The following is a 22,528-nucleotide window of genomic DNA, read 5'->3' on the forward strand; positions in this document are numbered from 1 at the left end:
CAATACTGTTACTTTAAGATGGTAGATTTAAGCTTAGTTCAGTTCAGTTCTTAGATGCGACATTTTACGTCAATGTACCTTAGGTTGCGTTGCGCTTCCACGTCAAGCAATGTCGCATTGAGGGAAATGCGGCAAAGTTCAGGTGTATAGCAATAAAGATGTGAAGATCTTCCAGATGCGGCACGCTTCTCGGGGATGTGAGAAGTTCTTGGTTCGATTCGTGGACTGCAGCGGTGACACCCTTGTTCCGCGATGCGACGGCAGCAGCTCCAGCTGCGACACTCTTCTCCCACGATGCGTGAAGCTTCTGCACTACGCGACAACTACAGCAGCGACATCCAAGAAGCGACGGCAGCATCTCCGACGGCGCCGCGCTTCTCGGGGATGCGAGGTGCTCTTCTTCGATGCGGTGCAGTGCGACAGTTCCAGCGGCGACACCCTCCTTCGGAGTTGCGACGGCGGGCATAGTGACGGCGACATGCTCCGACCTCATTGCAAGATTCTTCTCCTGATGCGGTGCAGTGCGACAGCTACAGTGGCAACACCCTCCTTTGGAGTTGCGACGGCGACACTCTTCCTCTTCGTTGCGGTACGCTTCTCTCCGATGCGGTGCAGTGCTGTGCGACAGTTCCAGTGGCGACACCCTCCTTCGGAGTTGCGACGGCAGGTACAGCGACGGTGACACGCTTCTTCTCGTTGAGTCGTGCTTCCTGCTCCTTGCGACACACAGTCCCTCAGAAGGCCCAAAACAGCAGCAGGCACTTCCAAAGAACTCTGGGGAGCTGGGGGTTGAAGTATGTTGTCCCTGAGATTTCAGCAGAAGGCAAGCTCTTGTCCAAGCCCTTGGAGATCCTTCACAAGTTGAAAGCAAAGTACACACAGTTCCTTTCTCCTTCCTTTGGCAGTAAGGCAATCACTGCAGGCCAATCCCCCAAGCAGCACTTCAGCTTGGGAATAGTCTCTCCTCGGTTTCTTCAGGTTCCTCTCCTCAGTAAAGGTTTCTACTTGTAGTCCAAAAGTGATCTAATTTCTTGGGATCATGGTCCCAATATTTATACCCTAAAATCCTTTGTTCTCTGAGGGGAGAGGGGCCTGTGCCCAGTCCAAACCAGTTCCTGAGCACTCTGTTTACCAGACTTCTCCTTTCCTTACACAGTGCAGGGCAGAAACATCAGACGCCCCACAGGAGGTCGAGCCAGCATTGTGGAAGGCAAGTACAGCCCTGGAGCACTTTGTTGACAGGACTCCTTCTCGTCTTTCAGTGTGCAGGGCAGAGACATCAGCCACTTCCCAGGAGGTGGAGCCAGCATTGTGGAAGTCAGGCACAGCTCTATTCAAGGTTCAGGTGCAACTCCTCCCTCCCACCCAGATGCAGATCTCTCTATTCACCACTAGGCTGACTCATCCTGTCTCTTGGAATCCCCCAGCCCTGTCACTCACAAAACCAGACAAAGGAATACACAACCTAGCAGAGGCACGCTTGAAAGGTTAGGCAAGCAAATACCTACTTTCTAAAAGTGGTATTTGCAAACACAGAATCTTAAAATCCCACGTCACTAAAAGATGTATTTTATCATTCGGAGTTCAGGCATACTAAACTCGAATGTCTACCACGTTCTCCGAGTCAGTTAGGATTATAAAATGTAATAATTCTAACAGCCCATTCTGGCCTATGGAGAACAGATAACCTTGCAATAGTGAAAAACGAAAATGGCTGTAATTCACTATTAGGACATGCCACACACATCAGGGCTTGTCCTACCTTATACTTACAATGCACCCTGCCCGTGGGCCTACCATAGGGGTGACTAATATGAAGAAAGGGAAGGTTTAGGGACTGGCAAGTGGGTGCACTTGCCCGGTCAGCATGACAGTAGCAGGCTCCGCAATGGCAGACCTTAGACACATTTTACAAGGCTGCTTTTGTGGGCGTCATGAGCCTCCAAGCTCATGACGAGGTCAGCTCGTCATGAGCCACAGCGCTCCGTGCTCATGACGAGCTGAGCTCGTCATGACCGCGCCCGTTCCAATGGAACGTTCAGCACAGCAGGGGAATCAGCCCAGCGTGCGAGCGTTCCAAGTAACGGGCGCGGTCATGACGAGCTCAGCTCGTCATGAGCACGGGAGCGCCATGGCTCATGACGAGCTGACCTCGTCATGAGCACGCAAGAGGTTAAACAGCAGAGTTGCTTCCCATCTAAAGTCAATCTGCTGTTATGGCGCCACATTTATTTTGTCTGTTCTATCATAGCATATCTATCTGTCTGTCTGTCTGTCTGTCTGTCTGTCTGTCTGTCTATCTCTCTATCTGTCTGCCCGTCCGTCCGTCCAACCGTCCGTCCGTCTGATATAGGTATTTACAAATATTTCCAAGTGGACTTGAACCTGTTGCGAGCACTCCCTCCCCAGTGCTGCGCAAGACCAACGGCCGACGCAGCCCCGCCCACCTGATAGAACGCCCGCACCTAAGGCGTTAAAGAGTTAACACTTTTTTATACCGTGGGCATTTTAAACATGGAATTCAAACATATGTGGTAAATAAATAAATAATTACCGGTACTATTTTTCTATGCATTAACTGAAAAGGATAGCTCAATAAATAAGAGGCAGAATCCGTGGTATCTGAGTCATACGGGCTTTAATCAGATGGCTCGAGCCAATGGACCATCGGGTTCCATCACCTGCAAAGGTTCAGGAAGGGACAGACACAGGACAAAAGGAAATCGCGCAGTGTCATATTAACATCATACAGTATATATAGTAAAACAGTACAATTGCATTGAATACAGGAGGCGTAACAAGTGACAAACGGAAGATAAGAACATATGGGCGTAAAAAGAAGGCGTGCACAGGGCGTGCACGGAGACATGTGATGTAAACGTCACAGAAGTGTCATAAGTGGGTGGATACATGGAGGGGGCTACATGGGCAGCTGGAACCTTTAACCTACTGGTGCGCGCAAACGGGCCATGACGTGTAACTGGGGAGAGCTGGGGGCTCTGACTTCTAGCACTAGAAGAAGAGACTAAAGTCTGGGATGTCAGAACGACCTGTACCTATAGCATATCTGATATCTCGTGTTTGGAGTACATGTTGCTTGAATCTAAAAGTCATCAGGGCAAAGGCTACTTGTCACTAAGGCTAGTGCATGCATATATTTCTTAATGTATTGCGTGTGCTATGAATCTTCTATGGATACTAATTCAGTAATTCTCTTGCATGGAGACAGGAAGACTAGACTATTGATGAAGATGTTTATGCGGTTCGTTAGTTAGGAATGTGAAACCGGGAAGCTGAACTGATAACTGTAGGCATAACATATTCTTGGCAGACAGGCAGGCAGGCCAGGCCGGGCACCGCGCTGCTTGGCAGGAAGTAAGTGAAGGGTCAGGGATGCGGGAGGGGCTACATCTCTCCTCGGAGTGGTTCAGGAGACTTGAGACTTGAATCTGGTGTCCGGGCCCTGTGAGGCCTAGAAACGGGGACAACTCGATGATTTAACGTGCATAATGAAAAGACGTTGGCAACATAGGCCTAATACTTGTTGCTTTCACGAGGACTGGATAACTGGCATACTAACGTTGGACACAACTATAAATGTGTCTTTATTCGGGCAAGGGGGAACATATGCATATTAATCATGCACATATAACATATAATGGGGAACACGTAGGGACACATGACAGGGCAAAATTCAATTTTCCTCATTCCCTCCTTGTTCCCTACGTTTCCTTCAGGAAACATCAATATTCATGAGACCATCTATCTGTTCATACAGCATCATTTGCTCGTCTCTTATCTTCTGGGAATGGGACTTAGGACTTGGAATACAAGAGGTAGCGCACAAGCCGCAAATCGCAGGGCCACATTGTAAACAGAGACAACAACTGAATATGATCATTACTACTACTCCCAGAAATGACAGTACTTTCCATCCCCAGGCAGAAATTATACTCCAGAGCCAACCGGACCATGTCCAGGTGCCTGGATTCTGGTGTAGCTGATGGGCTATTTTATGAAGTCTTGTTATTGCTGAATATACAGACGGTGCGTTATTAGGAATGAAAACGCAACAACTAGATCCGATGACTCTACAAGCTCCGCCCCTATCGGCCAGTATGACGTCAAGAACGAGGCGGTTCTGAAGAACGACAAATCTCATAGCAGATTGCTCTTCTGTTAAGTTGCCTAGAGCGGAAGTTGTCTCATTCACTACTGCTTCAAGGGTTCTGGTTAACCTACGTATTAATTTACTATTCTGGACAGGACCTATGAAGAAAAAGAAACCTTTATTGAAGTCTGTATACTGTTCTAATGCAGTTTCAGTTTGATCGACAATTGGGGACTCGATCTCCCTTCTATGTCTGACGTGTACTAGATGTGTATTTCTGTGGTAATCGGATGGGGCTAGGAAAACTGGTGGCAGTAGGAAGGCAATGTAACATGTTCCATCCCAATCTAGGGGCAGACATACATATGCGGTCTGACCACATACAAAATACGAATGACGTGAGGCTTTGAAAGTAGATTTCCCACTGTCACTATACTCGACCATAGTAGTACAATCACTGTGTCCTAGATGTACTGAACCATTCTTTCTAACACATAATTCGCCTTTCACTGGTAGAACTGTTATAGCAGGCAGGTCTGGAGTAGTCTCGGACTGAACATTCAAAACCATGAAATTCGAGGAGAAATTACCTAAATCATATACTTCATTTTCTAGATCTAACCCTGTCCTATGGGAAAGACCTTCCTTGTCTCGGAAACATGTTCTATTCAGAAGGGACTTATCGTCTAAGGATGACGTTAACGTAAACCATGCTCCACACGAACCATTGTGTGAAAACGGATAGGGAAAAAGTGGCAGAACTCCCTTCGGTGTCTGGAAAGGGGGGAGTCGACCACACACCCAACAATTAGTGGCATTGCTGGTCTGGTGTGAATAGTGTAACATACGGATAAAAGTATTGTTGCGCATTACAAGTCGGTAGGATAACTCGTGAGGGGGTAGTTCACTAAATGTGTGCTCTACTGTATCATTAGAGGAAAGATGTACATGTGAATCAAGAGGAGGAAAAAATACATGTAGCGTGTAACTTATACATGTGATCGTAAGACTCAGAAATAACATAAACAATAGTGTAACAACACATCTACTGCGCAGATTCTTACAGTAACGTATTTTCTTGGAGTTTCGTCTAACTCTCTCACTATGGGGGTCTATCTCATACATGTCAGGAACCTGTCTAACCGCTTCACCCGAGAGGGACTTAAACAATTAAACTGTCTGACTTGCTAGACCTTAACTTGAGTTTATACTCCTGCTGCGGAGTTTTCTCTAATAGGGGGAGTTTAGAGTCAGTATCGGGGCAGTCCTTGAGAAAAGTCTTTGGACGGAGTCCATGAAAACGCTTGATGTGGCTGGAGTGTAGCCAGCCCTTCCTGCCTTCCAGTTTCACGGCGGTCCTTGTTGTCATCAGAACAAGTTTCGGCTCCTTCCAGCGGGGTTCCAGCGGGCTTGAACGATCAAAATTCCTAACGAGGACGAGGTCGCCTGGAACGACCTCGTGCGGTTTCACCTGGGTGTTGTCTGGAAAGGCAGCCGCGACCTGTGAACGACAAGAGAGTAGTGCAGACATCAAGGAAGCTAGGTAATCTGTCAGCATATTACTGTCAACATCGGTAATTTTACGTGGCATAGGTGTACCCCACATGTTTGGGGGACGGCCAAATACAACTTCAAAAGGTGACAGACCTGAACGGGAGTGTGCGACCATTCTCATATAAAAGAGGGCAACCGGCAGGGCTACCATCCAATCTACACCTTTCTCGGCACATACCTTCGCTATACGTATTTTCAGAGTTTGATTGTGTCTCTCGACGAGGCCAGCTGCCTCGGGGTGTCGTACGCAGTGGAACTTCCACTGGTACCCTAACAAAAGTGATACTTGTTTCATGAGTTCGGATGAGAATGGCTGGCCGTTGTCTGAATACACGACCCTGGGCAAACCATAGCGTGGGAAAAACTCACGAACCAACTGCCTGGCAGTGGTCGCGGCAGTGTAATCTGGGACTGGATATGCTTCTGTCCATCTAGACAAAGCGCATACAACTACGAGGACATACTTGAAACCTCGACATCGATCCATCTGAATATAATCCATCTGGAGGACTTCAAAAGGGTGGTCAGGAGGATGGAATCCACCTCGTTCCACCGGAACACCTTTTCCTGGATTGAACTGACAACAGATCATGCAGGTACGCACTTTCTGCTTAGCTGCTGCTCGTAAATGCTTGTTAAACCAAAGGTTCTGGATACTGTCTAACATGGCTTTTTCTCCTAAATGTGCTGGACTATGTGCGGTGTTAATAATGACTTGAACCATAGAGTCGGGGAGAAACCATGTGGCTTTTCCCTTCGTCAACCATCCCTGATCTGTCTGGACCCCTCCTTGTTCAGACCATTTCTTGATTTCATCTGGGGTAGCATGTGTCTGTATGTCTAGTACATCTCGTGTAGGGTCTTTAACTGTCATACAAGTAGTCTGATCTGGAACATCTGTCTTTGTCGTGTTAACTGGAATGACTGGAGTCTGAGCTGTAAGCTTGGCTGTTCGATCTGCCAGATCGTTACCTTGGGAAATGGTGTCAGTGGCTTTCGTATGTGCTTTGCACTTCATAATGGCAATGGCTGTCGGCAAATGTATTGCTTCTAACAGAGCTTGAATGAGGGGACCATGCTGAATCTTGGCTCCATGAGAGGTCATGAAACCTCTTTCTTGCCAGAGGACTCCAAAGTCGTGAACGACTCCGAATGCATAACGTGAATCTGTGTATATGTTTACTTTCAGGTTCTTGGCTCGTATGCAGGCTTGGGTCAGAGCGATGAGCTCTGCTGCTTGAGCAGACAGGGTGTCAATACGATGTGTTTCTATAACTTCAGTTTCAGTAGTCACTGCATACGCAGCTACTAACTCTCCTGTACTTGTTCTCATACATGAACCATCCACATAAAGTGTCAGGTCTGGGTCAGGTAATGCAATGTCCGTCAAGTCTTGTCTTGGCTTTGTCATGGTGTTAATAACTTCCACACAGTCATGTGTGGCAGGATTTGAGGTAATCGAGGGTAACAGTGTAGCAGGATTTAATATGTTGCAGCGTCTGATTTCTATGTGTGGCTGAAACAGTGTCAGTTCATATCCTGTTAAACGTGCAATTGTCAAGTGCTGAGTCTGTGTTCGGTTTAAAAGAACTTCCACAGAGTGTGGAACTTGTACTGTCAGGGAATGTCCTAACACTATGGAATCACTTTGTCTGATAGCTAGAGCTGTGGCGGCAACTGACTTGAGGCACGCAGGCAGAGCCTGGGCTACTGGATCTAATGTGCTAGAAAAATAAGCACAAGGCTTGTGTTCTCCTGCTTGATCTTGTGTGAGAACAGATAATGCTGTACCATCACGTTCAGTAACGAAAAGTGTAAAAGACTTACTGTAGTTCGGTGTCGCTAAAACAGGTGCATTACATAAAGCTTTCTTTAACTCATTGAAAACAAGTGTATGTTCCTGGGTCCAAGGGAGGACAGTCGATGTGGCTGCCTCCTGTGATGTCAACTGTATCAGTGGTTTGGCTAGATATGCATACTGAGGAATCCATTGTCTGCAGTAAGAAGTGAGGCAGATAAAAGCTCGTACCTCCTTCTGTGTCTTGGGCTGTGGAAAATGTGCTATTAACTGAATACGGTCAGGTGTCAACTGTCTACCCCTCTTGGACAGCAAGTGTCCAAGGTATACCACTTGCCGGACACAGAATTGCAGTTTCGAAGGGGACACCTTGTGCCCCATTTCTGCCAGGAAATACAGGACTGTCTGTGACGCACGTTCGCAGTCACGTTCGGTACGGGCTGTGATCAATAGATCATCGACATACTGGAGCAGGGCAGTGTCAGTTGGCATGTGAATACTGTCTAGTTGTCTTTTCAGTGCTTGACTGTAAATACTAGGACTTTCTGTGAAACCTTGAGGTGCACGTGTGAATTTATAGCTTCTTCCATTTAAACAGAATCCGAAAAGAAACTGGCTGTCTGGATGAATGGGGACACTAAAGAATGCGTTCTTGAGATCAATAACAGTAAAGAACGTAGCTTCAGAATCAATGGCAGTCAATAGGGAAGAGATATCTGGAACCACTGGGTACTGGGGTATGATACATTTATTAAGTTCTCGAAGGTCAATCACTAATCGATAAACTGGAGGTGCATTTGGATCAGTACGTTTAAGAATCGGAATGATAGGAGAATTACATACATTGGAGTCAGTTTCTACAACTACTCCTTGAGCAATGAGCTCGTCAATGATTTTCGATAAGGCTGCTACAGCCTCAGGTGGCAACTTGTATTGTCGGATTCGTGGTAATACAACACCTTGTTTCAGAGTGACACGATATGGTGTAATGTGCATACAACCTACATCAGTTGGACCTTGCGCCCATAAATGCTGTGGTACATTCAGTAATCTTGGATCAAAATCTCGTAACACATAATGGCCTTTAAAATCACGTAAAAACAATCTCACTCCTTCCGGAGCACAGCAAATTACAGCCCCTAATTCTTTCAATGTTTTAATACCTAGTAAATTTTCAGGACATGATTTCGTAAGTAACAAGTCTGTAGTTCGGGACAATGGACCAACTTCTAGGGAAACTGGTTTCGATATTTCATTAACAATCGGCTTTCCTGAAAATCCCAGGGAAACATTTCTTGAGCCTGAGAGTGGAGCCCCTGGAACCTCGTCATGACTGATGGTAGTCCTACTTGCCCCTGTATCAATCAGAAACTTTCTGTCTTTCCCTAATACTTGACTGTGTACATAGGGACCCTCTTGATCTACAGGAACCTCGATGAGAGGCAAGCCAACCTCCCTCTCTAGGCTGTTTCATGAATACTGCTGATATTCTGGATATTCTGACTGTGCGTACTGGTACATCTGTTGAGTAACGTGTTGTGTGGCAGCTATAGGCTGCGGTACTGTAACTGTCTGTTGTGCGTTCTGCGGTGGCTGCGAATTTTGCGGAACATGTTCCTGTCTAGGAGGACGCGGTCTCTCTTTCGTCTTACCTGTAGCTATGTTGTGTTTCAGAACTGCACATTCATTTATATAATGACCTGGCTGTTTACAGTAATTACATGTCCCTTTAACGGGGGCTGCAGAATGACTAGTCTGATTCGTACCCCTCTTCTGACTATCTGCTGGAACAGACTGTGCAACTAGTACTTTCATTTTCGTATCTTTCATACGTCTCCTTTTGTGTTCTTGCTCTTCCCTGATTCGGTTCTGGTGATACTGTAACATCTGTAGCATTTGGGACGGGGTATTAGCTTGCCAGGTACTCTCGACTTTCAATACTCGATTTTTAACTTGTGGTAAAGAATTCTCAACTAGTTTGGTAACAAAAAGATGTGGATACGACTCACTACTTGTTTTCAAACCGCTATTAATAATGAAACATTTCTCAAATCTGGAATAGAAATCACTAGTGTCTTCGTCTTGTTTCTGTTTACAGGCTGAGATGGCATCCCAATCTTCCTTTTTCGTGGCTAGTAATCTTGGCAAGACTTGTATTAACAGTTCGGGCAATTCTTTGGCTTTATCCCCAAGACCAGTACCTGGGACTCGTGTATTATCTTCGTTCTCTAACGCGGTCCAGTCAATCTTTTTCTCTCCCACCTCCCATTCTTTTTCTTTGAGTTTTTCATATATGCCCGCAGGCAACAGGACCTTTAACATTTTGATGATATCAGGATACGTGTATTCTCCCATACGGAGCATGTCTTTTAATTCACGGTGGAACCCTGCTGGATCTTTATCGTGACAGGGCACTAACTTTTTCATTTCGAGTAGTTCTATTTTCGTTATAGGGGTGTAAACAAATACTCGTTCGAGCTCACCCCCGTTCCCTTAACAGGATGCACTTCTCGCAACGGATTCTGTCTGTCTATGTAGAATGGGGGTGAAACAGGAGCAAAATGTGGAGTCAGGAACGTTCTATATTTGTGGCGCTGTTCTAAAATGACATTAATCAGATCGGTACCTAGACCTTTCCATCGGTTTAGGAGTAACTCGTTCAATACATTATATAAAGGACCTGGATCAGAATGCTGATCCTCGTACAGGGTAATGAGGTGCTGGATCATGTACATACCCACCAGTCGCTGTTCGGCTGGGGGCAGTTTCAGAAACATTTGAGCCACTACTTCGTCTGAAAACGTGGTAGAATCACTAGTCCATCGAACTGCTGATCGGGCTAGTTCCTGTTCATGCATGGTACTAAGCTCACTGTAACCTATTCGTAATTTCAGAACTTTATCGGTAGCCTGGAATAATTGTTCAAGAGAACACTGTTCTGGTACGGGATGAGGAAAAGCTTTCTTGTAGTCTAGGCGTGTATGTCTATCAAAAGGTCTCGTCCTACCTACATACGCTATTCTGGTGGGGTTCTCGTTGTCTACATCTTCGTCTGAAGATTCATTCTCTTTCTCGGCTATTATTCTTGCTTTCTCCTTCTCGTGTATGCCTATAATTTCTTTACGAATCTTTCTGTACATGGTGTCTATACTATTCTGTGTCTTGTGTTTTCCGTCTGCTATATTGTCACTCCATCTTATCAGGACTTTCATCTCTTCTGGATTTTTATCAGGACGATCCTGTTCTCTTATTAAACAATTTATTAGAAATTGCAAAATCATGTCTTGAATCTCGACTTTCCTGTGTGCCATGGCTTCGTGAATACTTTCTGGTTTCTCCCCTGTTCGAATGAAATGATATATTCTGTCTAAGTGTTCTTTCATATCTGATATGGTAACCAAGAAGTTTGCAACTCGTCGTAAACGTACGGAATGCAGTATCATGTGATCTTCACCTGGCACTGGGTCATATCTACAATCATTAAGGAACCGTTTGAGTGCTTCGTACGTAGCCACTTTTGGCGTACGCTGTAATGCTGCGTCTCTCAGTGTCAGGCGTTTTGTTTGAGGCGGGGTGATAGGAATATCTCCCCCTGCTCCTCCGGAACTAGAATCATCAATTAATACTGAATGTGCGGCTGCTGGTAATGTGACTGGCAAAGTAGGTGTACGTAATGTGGGTTGGTCCTGGGTTACTGGCACATTAACAGGATTCCCGGGACCAACGGCTGGAGGCACAGTAATTACGGTATTAACAGGAGGTTGAACTTGAACTGGCGGAGTAGGATTCGTATTAGCATATTCTGGGACAGTGTCGTCTAAATAGGAAGAAAGGAAGATTTCAGCTGCGGTCGGTTTATGACGTAGCTTAGTCGGGACCAGTGGTGGCGGTAAATTACAAAGTGTTTCCGGGGTCGCCTTAGGCAAACCCTCGGCGAGAAGGGGATACATACCTTTAATAAGGGCATTTCTTTGTCTATCTGACTGTTCTGCTCTAACTCGTTCACCTTCTTCTAGTAATTCCCTTTCTTGGGCTTTTTCTGAGGATTCTCTACTTAATTCTGCTTTTCTGAATTCCTTTTCTGTTCTTTTATGTGATTCTTTACGCCACAATTCTATGGCATCTTTCTGGGATTGTCTGGCTTTCTTTTTCCATAATGCTTCTTCTACTCTCATGATGCACTCGGCATCCCATGTTCCTGAAACAGGCCATCTATATTTCTCTTCGAGATCTTTGGTGTAGTCCACCCATAAATCTAGATACAGTATGGCATCTAAGCCATGCTTATGATACATGAAATGTCCAGGACTGTCCCTAGGAGGGACAGGAACTGATTCTTCGAGTAACCCTTTTCTGGTTTTTATCTGACGTAACTTAGAAAACAGAGGCATATTTGAACCGTACTTGAACTTGAACACAATACACAATGAACACTGTAATGAATAGCAAAACAATCACTCATACCACGACATCAAAAACACATTAATAACAGTTCGAACAGAATACTACCTGATACATTGAAAACACAATACTTGAACTTCTCGAGAACAGACTTACTAGAATTACTGGATGCACTGCTAAAACAGTACAGAACATACCGGTCTCCTAAAGAGACACGTCATACCGTATCCACCTAAGTGAACACGTCGGACCGGACCTGTGTACCCAAACCCGTCGGACCGGGCACAAATTAATGAACTCGTCTAGATACGTTCCCAGCAACGGTACTCACCGGGAAGCAAATCTGAAGGCCTCGGACTGGACTGGACTGCTACGACGTCTGGTTACTGCTACGCACTACGCATGCGCCTCGGGCTTCGGAAACAGGTGGGCCTCCGGATACCTCGGACCTTGCTCTCTCGGCTTGGGCTCTGGTCGGGACGATCCGCCTTCCTCACCGCCTCGTCTGGATGCCGGACCGCAGTCTCCGTCTCCTCCGTGGGCCTGAGGGAGACTTGAAGCAGAAATATCTGCACGTGCACAGTAGGGGTCCGTCACGGCTGTAGAAGGGTCAGGGGGCCTGCGTTACATCGCCGGCGCGTGGGGAAGGGGCTCGTCCCTATTCGGGCGCCATTATGTGGTAAATAAATAAATAATTACCGGTACTATTTTTCTATGCATTAACTGAAAAGGATAGCTCAATAAATAAGAGGCAGAATCCGTGGTATCTGAGTCATACGGGCTTTAATCAGATGGCTCCAGCCAATAGCCCATCGGGTTCCATCACCTGCAAAGGTTCAGGAAGGGACAGACACAGGACAAAAGGAAATCGCGCAGTGTCATATTAACATCATACAGTATATATAGTAAAACAGTACAATTGCATTGAATACAGGAGGCGTAACAAGTGACAAACGGAAGATAAGAACATATGGGCGTAAAAAGAAGGCGTGCACAGGGCGTGCACGGAGACATGTGATGTAAACGTCACAGAAGTGTCATAAGTGGGTGGATACATGGAGGGGGCTACATGGGCAGCTGGAACCTTTAACCTACTGGTGCGCGCAAACGGGCCATGACGTGTAACTGGGGAGAGCTGGGGGCTCTGACTTCTAGCACTAGAAGAAGAGACTAAAGTCTGGGATGTCAGAACGACCTGTACCTATAGCATATCTGATATCTCGTGTTTGGAGTACATGTTGCTTGAATCTAAAAGTCATCAGGGCAAAGGCTTCTTGTCACTAAGGCTAGTGCATGCATATATTTCTTAATGTATTGCGTGTGCTATGAATCTTCTATGGATACTAATTCAGTAATTCTCTTGCATGGAGACAGGAAGACTAGACTATAGATGAAGATGTTTATGCGGTTCGTTAGTTAGGAATGTGAAACCGGGAAGCTGAACTGATAACTGTAGGCATAACATATTCTTGGCAGACAGGCAGGCAGGCCAGGCCGGGCACCGCGCTGCTTGGCAGGAAGTAAGTGAAGGGTCAGGGATGCGGGAGGGGCTACATCTCTCCTCGGAGTGGTTCAGGAGACTTGAGACTTGAATCTGGTGTCCGGGCCCTGTGAGGCCTAGAAACGGGGACAACTCGATGATTTAACGTGCATAATGAAAAGACGTTGGCAACATAGGCCTAATACTTGTTGCTTTCACGAGGACTGGATAACTGGCATACTAACGTTGGACACAACTATAAATGTGTCTTTATTCGGGCAAGGGGGAACATATGCATATTAATCATGCACATATAACATATAATGGGGAACACGTAGGGACACATGACAGGGCAAAATTCAATTTTCCTCAGCTTCGCAGATATCTGCAAATACAAAAGTAAAACAAACAAAGGAATCAAATTGAATGAGGGATCCTTTTTCCATTTCTCCCTCATGAATCCACTGTTCTAGAGTTTGAACTGCGGATCCAAGTGCTCTGATTGGCTAGCTGCATGAAAAAAGTTACTTTTATGCCCATCATTTCAAGACATAGGGCGCAGTCGCTGTGTCCTGGAAAAAAAAATGCAAAGACCATAAAATGAGAAAGGATTAGCACTCCCTGATCACCAGGTAACAGTGGGGGGCCCAAAAGGAGTGCAGCCCATAGTTTGAATAAAAGACACGATATATTAAATGAGTTGTTGGGTTCATAGACCCTTTTTTTGGGATTCGTGAGACCCCAAAACTTAAAATGATTCATACTCCTGGTTTCAGAGCTGCAGACACAGAAGGGGAGGCATGAAGCAGAGAAGCTGGCCATGGTTTTACGGTACCGGGGCATGAAGCTTGCCCTGGATTTGCAGTTTCAAACCAGGATCCGCGAATCCGAAAAATATTTTTAAAAATGTCAGTTATGTTATACAATGCACACACTGCATGCCACAACTTGCACAGCCCACCATGTAGAAAACACAAAACTCGCATTTCAAAATGGCATAGGATAAAAAGGATTTACTATCAAGGACCAAACATGGCAGTTGGTGTGATTTATGGCGTGCGCTTTATGCATTGCATACCATAACAGTTTTTAACTGTGGCTTTTTCAGTGACTATCATATAGTCACTGAAAAAGCCAAAACAACTGAAAAGGATATGAACTCAGAAAGCATTATTGACAATTGGCAGTGTGATTAAAAAAAATGTCAATGATAAGTTTGTACTTTATTGATCATGTTCTAATTTTCAGTTGTTTCTAACTATTTTAAACTCTTAGTCCCCAATGTAGGGAGAAGATAAGCGAGCTCTCTATCGTGGAAAATCTCATGATGATTCTGCATGAATATGACCTGCTGTCTAAAAGGTACTGTCCTCGAGATTGAAAATGGAGCAATACTATAAATGTATGCTGTCATTCGTAAAAGCAATTCAATACCCAAGTCATACATGCACCCTGTGAAAGGTTTCCTCACCAGAGTCATCATCAAACTTACCTAATGTTTATGAGCGTACTCCTTCTGTCTAGCGATAAGCTAAAATCAGGAAAGTGTACCTCCAAATTGCCCATCTCAAAGAACAGTTCTCCTTTGGGGACTCTTCTCTGTTCCATAACATGTGTGGAGTAGATTCTATGTTTTGTGAGCATGCTACTTACCCTTCTGGGTCTTTATTTCTGTAGCTCACCCAGGGATAAGTTGAGTTTGTGGCACCATGCTAACATCTTTTACCATTTCCACGGTTAGATATGTGCTTTGTTCTACATAAAGGGGAGCGGATATGGTCTCAAAATTAAGTCCGGCCATCCTCTCTTTCTGATTACTGACTCTAGTGTGCGAAGTGGATGACAAATAATTATAAAGCACTGAAATGGATGCCAGTGTAATAGAAATATTAGGTCAATGCATGTTGAGTAACACGTTTTTACGTAAAGACGAACAGGCGACATAGAGCGTTAAAAAAAAGTAGAAGCAAGGAGCAAATATGAGCAGCCATCCATACAGGTCCTACACTGATGAACTTACAGCATGCTGGCAGTCCCTGACTGAAGATTACAAACAGAAATAGTCTTGTGTTTAAAAGGACAATATGGTCAAGCATGTCACCATATGTCTGAAACCCAAGCTTGCATCTTCAGGTAAAAGAACATTCTGAAATACCTAATTGTTTGTGATGCAGGTTTGGGTACAGAAAACGTTTCTTCTCTTCACCGGGTGGCCCCTCTTTGGGAAGAGTGGAGACTCACTAGATGTCCCAGTGAACAGTGTTTAGTGCCTTAAATTCTATCACCTTCTAAACAGGGAATCATTTCAGGCAAGTCAGTGGAGTTGTACCATGATCAAACTGACAGTCACCATACAGCAGACAGTCATCTATTCCTTTTTTCACCAGATGAACTTTTGCCTCAAGGCTATTCATATTTCCAAGGTACACACATCTGCCATGATCAAGCTGAGGGACAACGACAGCAACAGCTGAGGAAGAAGGGAAGTATCTTTATAAGAACACAGAAGTGGCATAAACAAGACTTTGCCATATCTTTAACCTATGCCACTAGCAAAAGCCTTCCTAACCAAGCTAAATCCCAGAATATGAACATCTTTGCATGGGAGTGGCATATGTGCCCATAGCTAAAGGCCAGAGAGTGGAACCCAATATGTCTGCCCCCCAGTCTTGTCAAAGTTCATTTTGAGCCAGTGGTCCTCCATCATACTAAGGTGGAAATTCTTAGCCACAACATATACAGGCCTCTCTCCCCCACCATGAGCTTGAGGAAGATCGGGGTCTCGGCAGCCGGTATGTGGAACCACAGTCATGGGACAGATGAGGAAGGCCAGCATCTTGACATAGATCTTAAATAATCTGAGGGATAGTGAAGAGCTCTGAGACACACCACATGTGATAAGCTGAAAGGATGAAGAAAGTTGTGGCACAGAGATGGACTGTTGATGCTCAGATAAACATTTATTGGCAAAGTCAGCTGATCTAGCTTTAATGTGTTTATTCATGCAAACACCATGGTGTCTGCATGTTTTAGTACATTAAAGTAGCCTCTTTAATTTGCTCCTTGAACACGTACCGGACCTTCAGCCTTAATAACCCGATGCAGGCTTCTAAATGTTCATAACACAATTAACAGGGTTTCATCACGCCTCCAGAAAACTGCTTCTTTGGTCAAAAAGATGGTTTTGAAAAACAGAGCAACTCCACAAAGAATAATTGAGTGAGATGTAGTATTCTGATAAAAAACGGCTGACGCTATCTTCGCAGGCTAGGTTATTTACTTTTTGTCTGTGATGAGATTTCCTTTCATACATACAATTTCTTGTTTATTAAACGTTTGTCAGTTTTAATCTGTTGGACGTCTTGATGTGTTCTCTCTAATCCAGTTAATTTCTTTTGGGAAACTAATTGGAGTCCTTTTCAATTGTCTACTCTCTCTGCTTATTGCACATTCTGCTCCTTTTTAGACTGGGCACTCCAACAATTGTAAGAGGATTGGTGGCTAGTCCGAGGCAGCTGAGCAAGTGCCATATTGCTTGTACATGCCAACGATTGCGCTCTAGTTGTTCTATTGGGTGGGCACTGCAACTTCTGCAAGGTGCCTATTTTATGAGGCGTGAGATGAAAACACACACCAGCATGCCACAATGGAACACCGGCAACATATCTGCACACTCTGTCAGGTTTCTGGTGGAAAAGGCATCCCAAACTAATACCAGGTCCCATCCAGTCAGTCTACAGGAGCCTGGAATACCTGCCCAGGATGACTGTTTCTCCCGCTGACATCCCTTGCAGGGCTAGTAATGATACTTTACTCATGGCACTGATAGAGATCGCAGGTCACCCGACCAACAATTTTACCAGATGCGTTTCGGGCCCATATAATTCCAATTTACCACATACATTAATCAGGCGACCTTGCTTTCTACTACCAGTAACCCTGTTTCCTTCCTATTTATTTCTAGTGTACCCGACTTACCAATCCACCATTACGGGTACCTATGACCACAACAGATCAGGGAGCTAGCTGTGAAGAAAGGCAGGCAAAATACAATACTGACTTTATTTCTTGGTATTCCTCAAATGACCACAGACTACTGGGAAGTTTTAAAAGCTTTATCTAGTTTTCAAGTTCAGAGATTAAACAATTTACAGCCAAGAGACAATCAATGATTAAGATAACGAAAATCACATAACTATATAGGAGAAATATTAGAGCAATCATTTATGGGTCTACCTGAGAGATAAGCCAAGCAAACGTATGCTAAGCAGGTTTCAGGGAAATAGCAATAGGAATGAACAATCTATAAATGGACAGAATTTGGGCATATGTTTAGAAAATACTACAGTGGATAAAAGTTAGGGCTCCTATACCTCTATAGGAAGGGTGAAAAGGGAACACACTATAATAATATAACTTCAGATCAGTTTAAAGGAGAAAATTTATAGACAACATCTATGTGTCATTAACGGTATAGAGGAAGATGCATAAAGGGAGGGTAACATAGGAACATGCTACGAAAAATAATGTAGGGCTTTCATTCAGTAGGTTTGCGAAAAGTATGGAAAATATAACATGTGCAAAGGTATGTCTTTATTGAAGCAAAGACAGAGGAATAGGAAGGTGCAGTATAGAGTTCTCAGCCCTATCTATATATTTACCTAGAATGGTGTGAAGACCAACCCTGGCCACGGATCAGTCAAGGACAGGAAATACCCCAAGGAATAGCAGTCATCGATGGGACATCAGGTGCAGAATGGACACCCCAGGACAGGACAGGAAACCCAGATAAGGATCAGGACAGGACCACCAAGGCACGATCAGCACCCGCAGTTTGGAAGCAACGCCTGCGCTCCACCCTCTCTGCAGCTATCAGTCAGAACCCCAATTGGGTTAGCGAATTCTCCAGCAAAGTGCTCCGCCAGCACTTAAGGTTTAGTAAAACCTTTGAGTCTATGGTCAAATTCGGACAGAGTGCTCCACAGCACCTCTGTATCAGTCACCTATTGAGTGCGTTGGGTCAGTGACAGGTCAGCTATTCAGACAAGTCGGACAATTTCTCTAGCTAAACCTAGGCTAGTTATACTGTTTTCGGGTCAGTGTACCACCCCCCAATGTTGCAAAGTGTCAAAATCCCCACTTTCGATTGGTCCCCAAGTAGGCCAGGTCTACACACCAATCAGAACAAGCTCCTACAAGCTGGCATTTACATTTTAGGGAACCGCCTAGCAGGTTTGGGGTTCCCATGAGAGAATGCACAGAATACAATAGAGAAATTACAAATGTAGCAAGTGAGGAACACATTTCTCCATCCTCCTGGGTCAGAGGTGGCTTTCACAGGAGCATCTTGTCTGTGGCTGCCAGCTGGCTGAGTTCCACTGCTCAAGGCTACTTCTCCCTGGGCTGCGCGATCATGCGTGGAAGGGACCTTCAAGATGGCTCTCGACCCATTCGGACCCCCCGTTTATCATGATACATGAAAAGTAAGCGAAAACAAATTAAAACATAGAAATAAATGAATATACTACATACCATGATTGTGTACTTATGGTTTCTCATTGGAATAAATATATACTATGCGATTATAGGTTAGAGCAACACACAATAACACGAGAGCATCTGCACAAGCTTCACCACGTTAATACATAAGCAGCCATCTTAAGGCTATTACGCATGCGCATATTCTCCCACCAAAACTACAACTACGTCACGTCACGTGAGTGTGACTAACGCATGCGCAGAAGCAAATTCCAAACAGCGGCCATTTTTAGGGACGAGAGTTAATCGTTTTAGTAAAACACATAGGCAAGCATCACTAAGATACACACATATTCGAAATAAAGGGAAATTAGTACAACATACGAATTTTATTACCGGGTTATAACAGATTCGAGGTTCATGACTCGAGCAAGTCGCGATGCGAAATCTTGCTCTATCAATCCCCTCTTTGATGATATTTACTATCATCACAAACAAAAATGGAACCAGATGCCAACTTTCTTTCACACCTTATTCATTTCTATTTCTTCCAGCATTCTATTCAATTTCTCTTTCACATCTTTGTTAGGGTGAGAATTTTTAACCCTTTTGTAAATCTGATTATTCAGATCCTCCAATTCAAGTTCATCCATGCTTCGTTTCACACCTCTCTTATTTACAGTGTATCTTTTGGTGTGCTTACGGCATTTACAACAGACAAATATGAGGAATAGGATAAAACCTATTATGGCAATTGGCATTAGTACCTTAAACAGCAACCCTCTACCTAATTGGGCAAACCAGTGACCTACAGCAGAGAGACCATCAGTAAGTCTTTTCCAGGCACTGTCAACCTCCAGTGGTTCAAGTTCTTTTTCCAAATTGGTAATGTTCCTCACATACCTTTGAATGCCTACACTTTTGTCAGGTATGTAAGTGCAACAATGTTGCGTTTTCAACATTCTGCAGACTCCGCCCTCTTTTGCTAATAAGGTGTCAAGCGCAAGTCTGTTTTGTAAAACCATTGATCTGATCGCAACCATTTCGGTATTGACCATCAGGAAACCCCCAGCAGTGTCGGTAGATAACCGATCTACTACTGTAGACAATTTGCAAAGTTTGTTCGAGTTCAGAACCACTCCCACTGCAGGTATTATTGCGCTAAAAATATCTCCTACAATCTCTCCAGCAGTTTCTCTTCTATTGCGCACTAATGGGTTAGTTTCTTCATTGCTTCCAGTGATTTTTCCCACATGGTATATCTTTGGGAAGACAATACCAAAGTAGCAGCTCCCGTACCAATGGTCTGGCAATTTGAAGTAAGCCTTGTTCCCACAAATGAAATAAATTCCAGGAAACACAGGCTCTGTCCCATCTTTGAAACCCCAAACCCCAATTACCTTATAAGTATGTTCACATTCACTGGAACCGATGAAAACATTGTTATAATAACTAGTCATTTCCCTTTTAAGACAGAGTTTTCCCTTCTTTTCAAAGTCCAGGAGCATAGCAGCAGTCGCTCCACCATCTGAGGTACTTTCTATATTTTCAGCCCATTTAGGAACTTTATGGTTCTTGTCTTTGGCTTTCTTTTGAAAACTCTCCCTTCTTTACTCTACCATGTCCAGGAATTCTTTTTCCTTTTCATGTAAAGAACAGGTCAGGTTATTTTTATGTGCATCATCTATATTCATTTTTCCTACAGTTAGAAAATAATCACCCATAGATTTAACTACGTTTCTAGTTGTTTTTACAGGATTTAGGTCTCTTCTAACAGGAAGTCTTGAAAATGTCATATCATAGTTGGAATAGGAATACTGTAAAGGTCCTTTTTTGTAAAATAAGCTAGTCAGTATACTACAGGAAATTCCATAGGTTAAGGGCAAGTGGTGATAGGTCACGCCTTCAGCTACAGAAGTAGGTAGCTTCATGCAGACATAACAGTCGTCTATTTCCATGGTCTCTACATAATGCAATAATAGGTTCGCGAAAACGTTTAAATTAGTCTTGTTCTTAATCTTATTGAAGTGTAATTCATCCTCATCTGGTGCTTCTAAAGTCAACTGTCTTCGTTTAAGGCTCAGAGGTTTGTCCAATGTGTCTACTCTTCGTGGTGCATTCTTAGTATGTGTTTCTACAGTGTCGTCAGGTAAGTTATTATTCGGGTACAAACTTGGGTTTTTACTCATCAGGGAAGGAAGGGTTACAGTTAGTCCTATCCAAAGGATCAGTACTATAGCTACACTACATAAACATACTTGGCAGCATGTTTTACAACAACTGCGTCTAGGTCTTCCATTCACGTTTGAATCAGACATTTGCTCAGAAGAAGTTTTCAACCCCTCTTTGTAACTTTACCCAGGTAGCTTACACTGGGCAATTTCAGGTGAGTTCGTCTTCTTCCTCTGCAGACTGATCAGCAATCGGTTCTCCGTCACTTTCGTCAGTTATATCAAGATCCTCAAACTCCTCCAATATTAGATAAGTCCATTCAGGATCTTGGTATTTTTCGTTCAGCCTTTTTATTCGATTACTTCTTCTGTTAGAGCTTTCTCCAGCTTGTTCTGCTATTCGAGGACTCTTCCTCCTTTCTGCAAGTTTCTCTTCTACTGTTTTTATTCTCAGTCTCAACCTCTTGATGTACCTTGGTTCGATATGTTTCTTTTTCTTTAGTCTTTTAGCTGGCACTGTGGTTTGGCTTTCTTCTAATGGTCTTTTATTTTCGTTTGTTCGTGGCACTTCTACTTCTGTTTCTTCCCTTCCTATCTGACTAGTCCCAGGTCTTGTATCTATTTCTTCTGCCTGGTTACTAAGCTGGCCTGGTTCAGGTGGATTTTGGTTCTGGCTTTTGAATGTCTCTGCTTCTGTGTCCTGAACACGTTCCTCTAATTCTATCTGATCCTGTTCAAGCACTTCGATCTCTTGATTTTCTTCGGCTCGAACTTTTTCACTAGATCTAGACTGTCCCTTTTCGACTTCAGGAGTTTGTGGAGGTGTGTCGATCACTTGCTCTGTCCCTGTCTGACCTTCCTCTTCTTCCTCAGATTTGACGTGAATCTCAATTATCTGAGGATCTTCGCCTGTGCCTATCTCTTCCTCTCTATCCCACTCTCTATCTTCGTAGGTTCGCTCTCTTGTTCTGATTGGGTCTTCAGTTGAGTCGATTATGGGTATCCAATCTTCTTGGCTGGTGCTCGCCTGTTCGTCATCAGCTACTTCAGGACCAACGTCTGCAGACCCCTCAGCTGAACAACCTTCAGCTCCAGGTTCTTTGTCTGGAATTACCTTTTCTGTATGGCTGGCATGGATCCACTTGGGAACTCCTGCACACTTCACCGCTGTTGTGGTCACCAGTATTATTTGGCGTTTTTCTCCCCACCTCGGTGCAAGGCAACTTGAGCGAGTATGTTTCTTGATTCTAACCCAGTCACCAAAAACCAGTTTGTGGACTGGGGTTGTAGGGTTGGCGACGGCGTCTTCCCCAATCTGGCGAGAGATAGAACGTACTTGGTCACCTAGTTGCTTGCAGTACTCAAGTACCAAATCATCAGTAATGTTTAACAGTTTGTGTCCTGGTACCCACGCTTGTCTCATCACTCTTCCCATTAGGATTTCATGGGGGCTCAGGCCTGTTTTTCGGTCTGGAATACTTCTGAGTCCCATCAGAGCAAGAGGCAAGGCATTTATCCAGTTCAAGCCAGTAGAG

General features: G+C 44.3%; 1 protein-coding gene across 3 annotated transcripts in view; it reads left to right on the top strand.

The window, feature by feature from the left end:
- The window catches only part of NEK10 (NIMA related kinase 10), a 1,104,115-nt gene that overhangs the window by 279,613 nt on the left and 801,974 nt on the right, over positions 1 to 22,528 (top strand). For all 3 annotated transcript variants that reach the window (XR_013601712.1, XM_078663960.1, XM_078663961.1), the window contains exon 11: positions 14,620 to 14,706. Coding sequence is in view for 2 of the 3 variants with exons in the window: in XM_078663960.1 (XP_078520086.1) it covers positions 14,620 to 14,706 (87 nt within the window). In the remaining variant the exon portion in view is untranslated. The remainder of the gene's footprint in view (positions 1 to 14,619; positions 14,707 to 22,528) is intronic.

The sequence above is a fragment of the Lissotriton helveticus genome, chromosome 10 (genome assembly GCF_964261635.1).
Source record: "Lissotriton helveticus chromosome 10, aLisHel1.1, whole genome shotgun sequence".
NCBI lineage: Eukaryota > Metazoa > Chordata > Amphibia > Caudata > Salamandridae > Lissotriton > Lissotriton helveticus.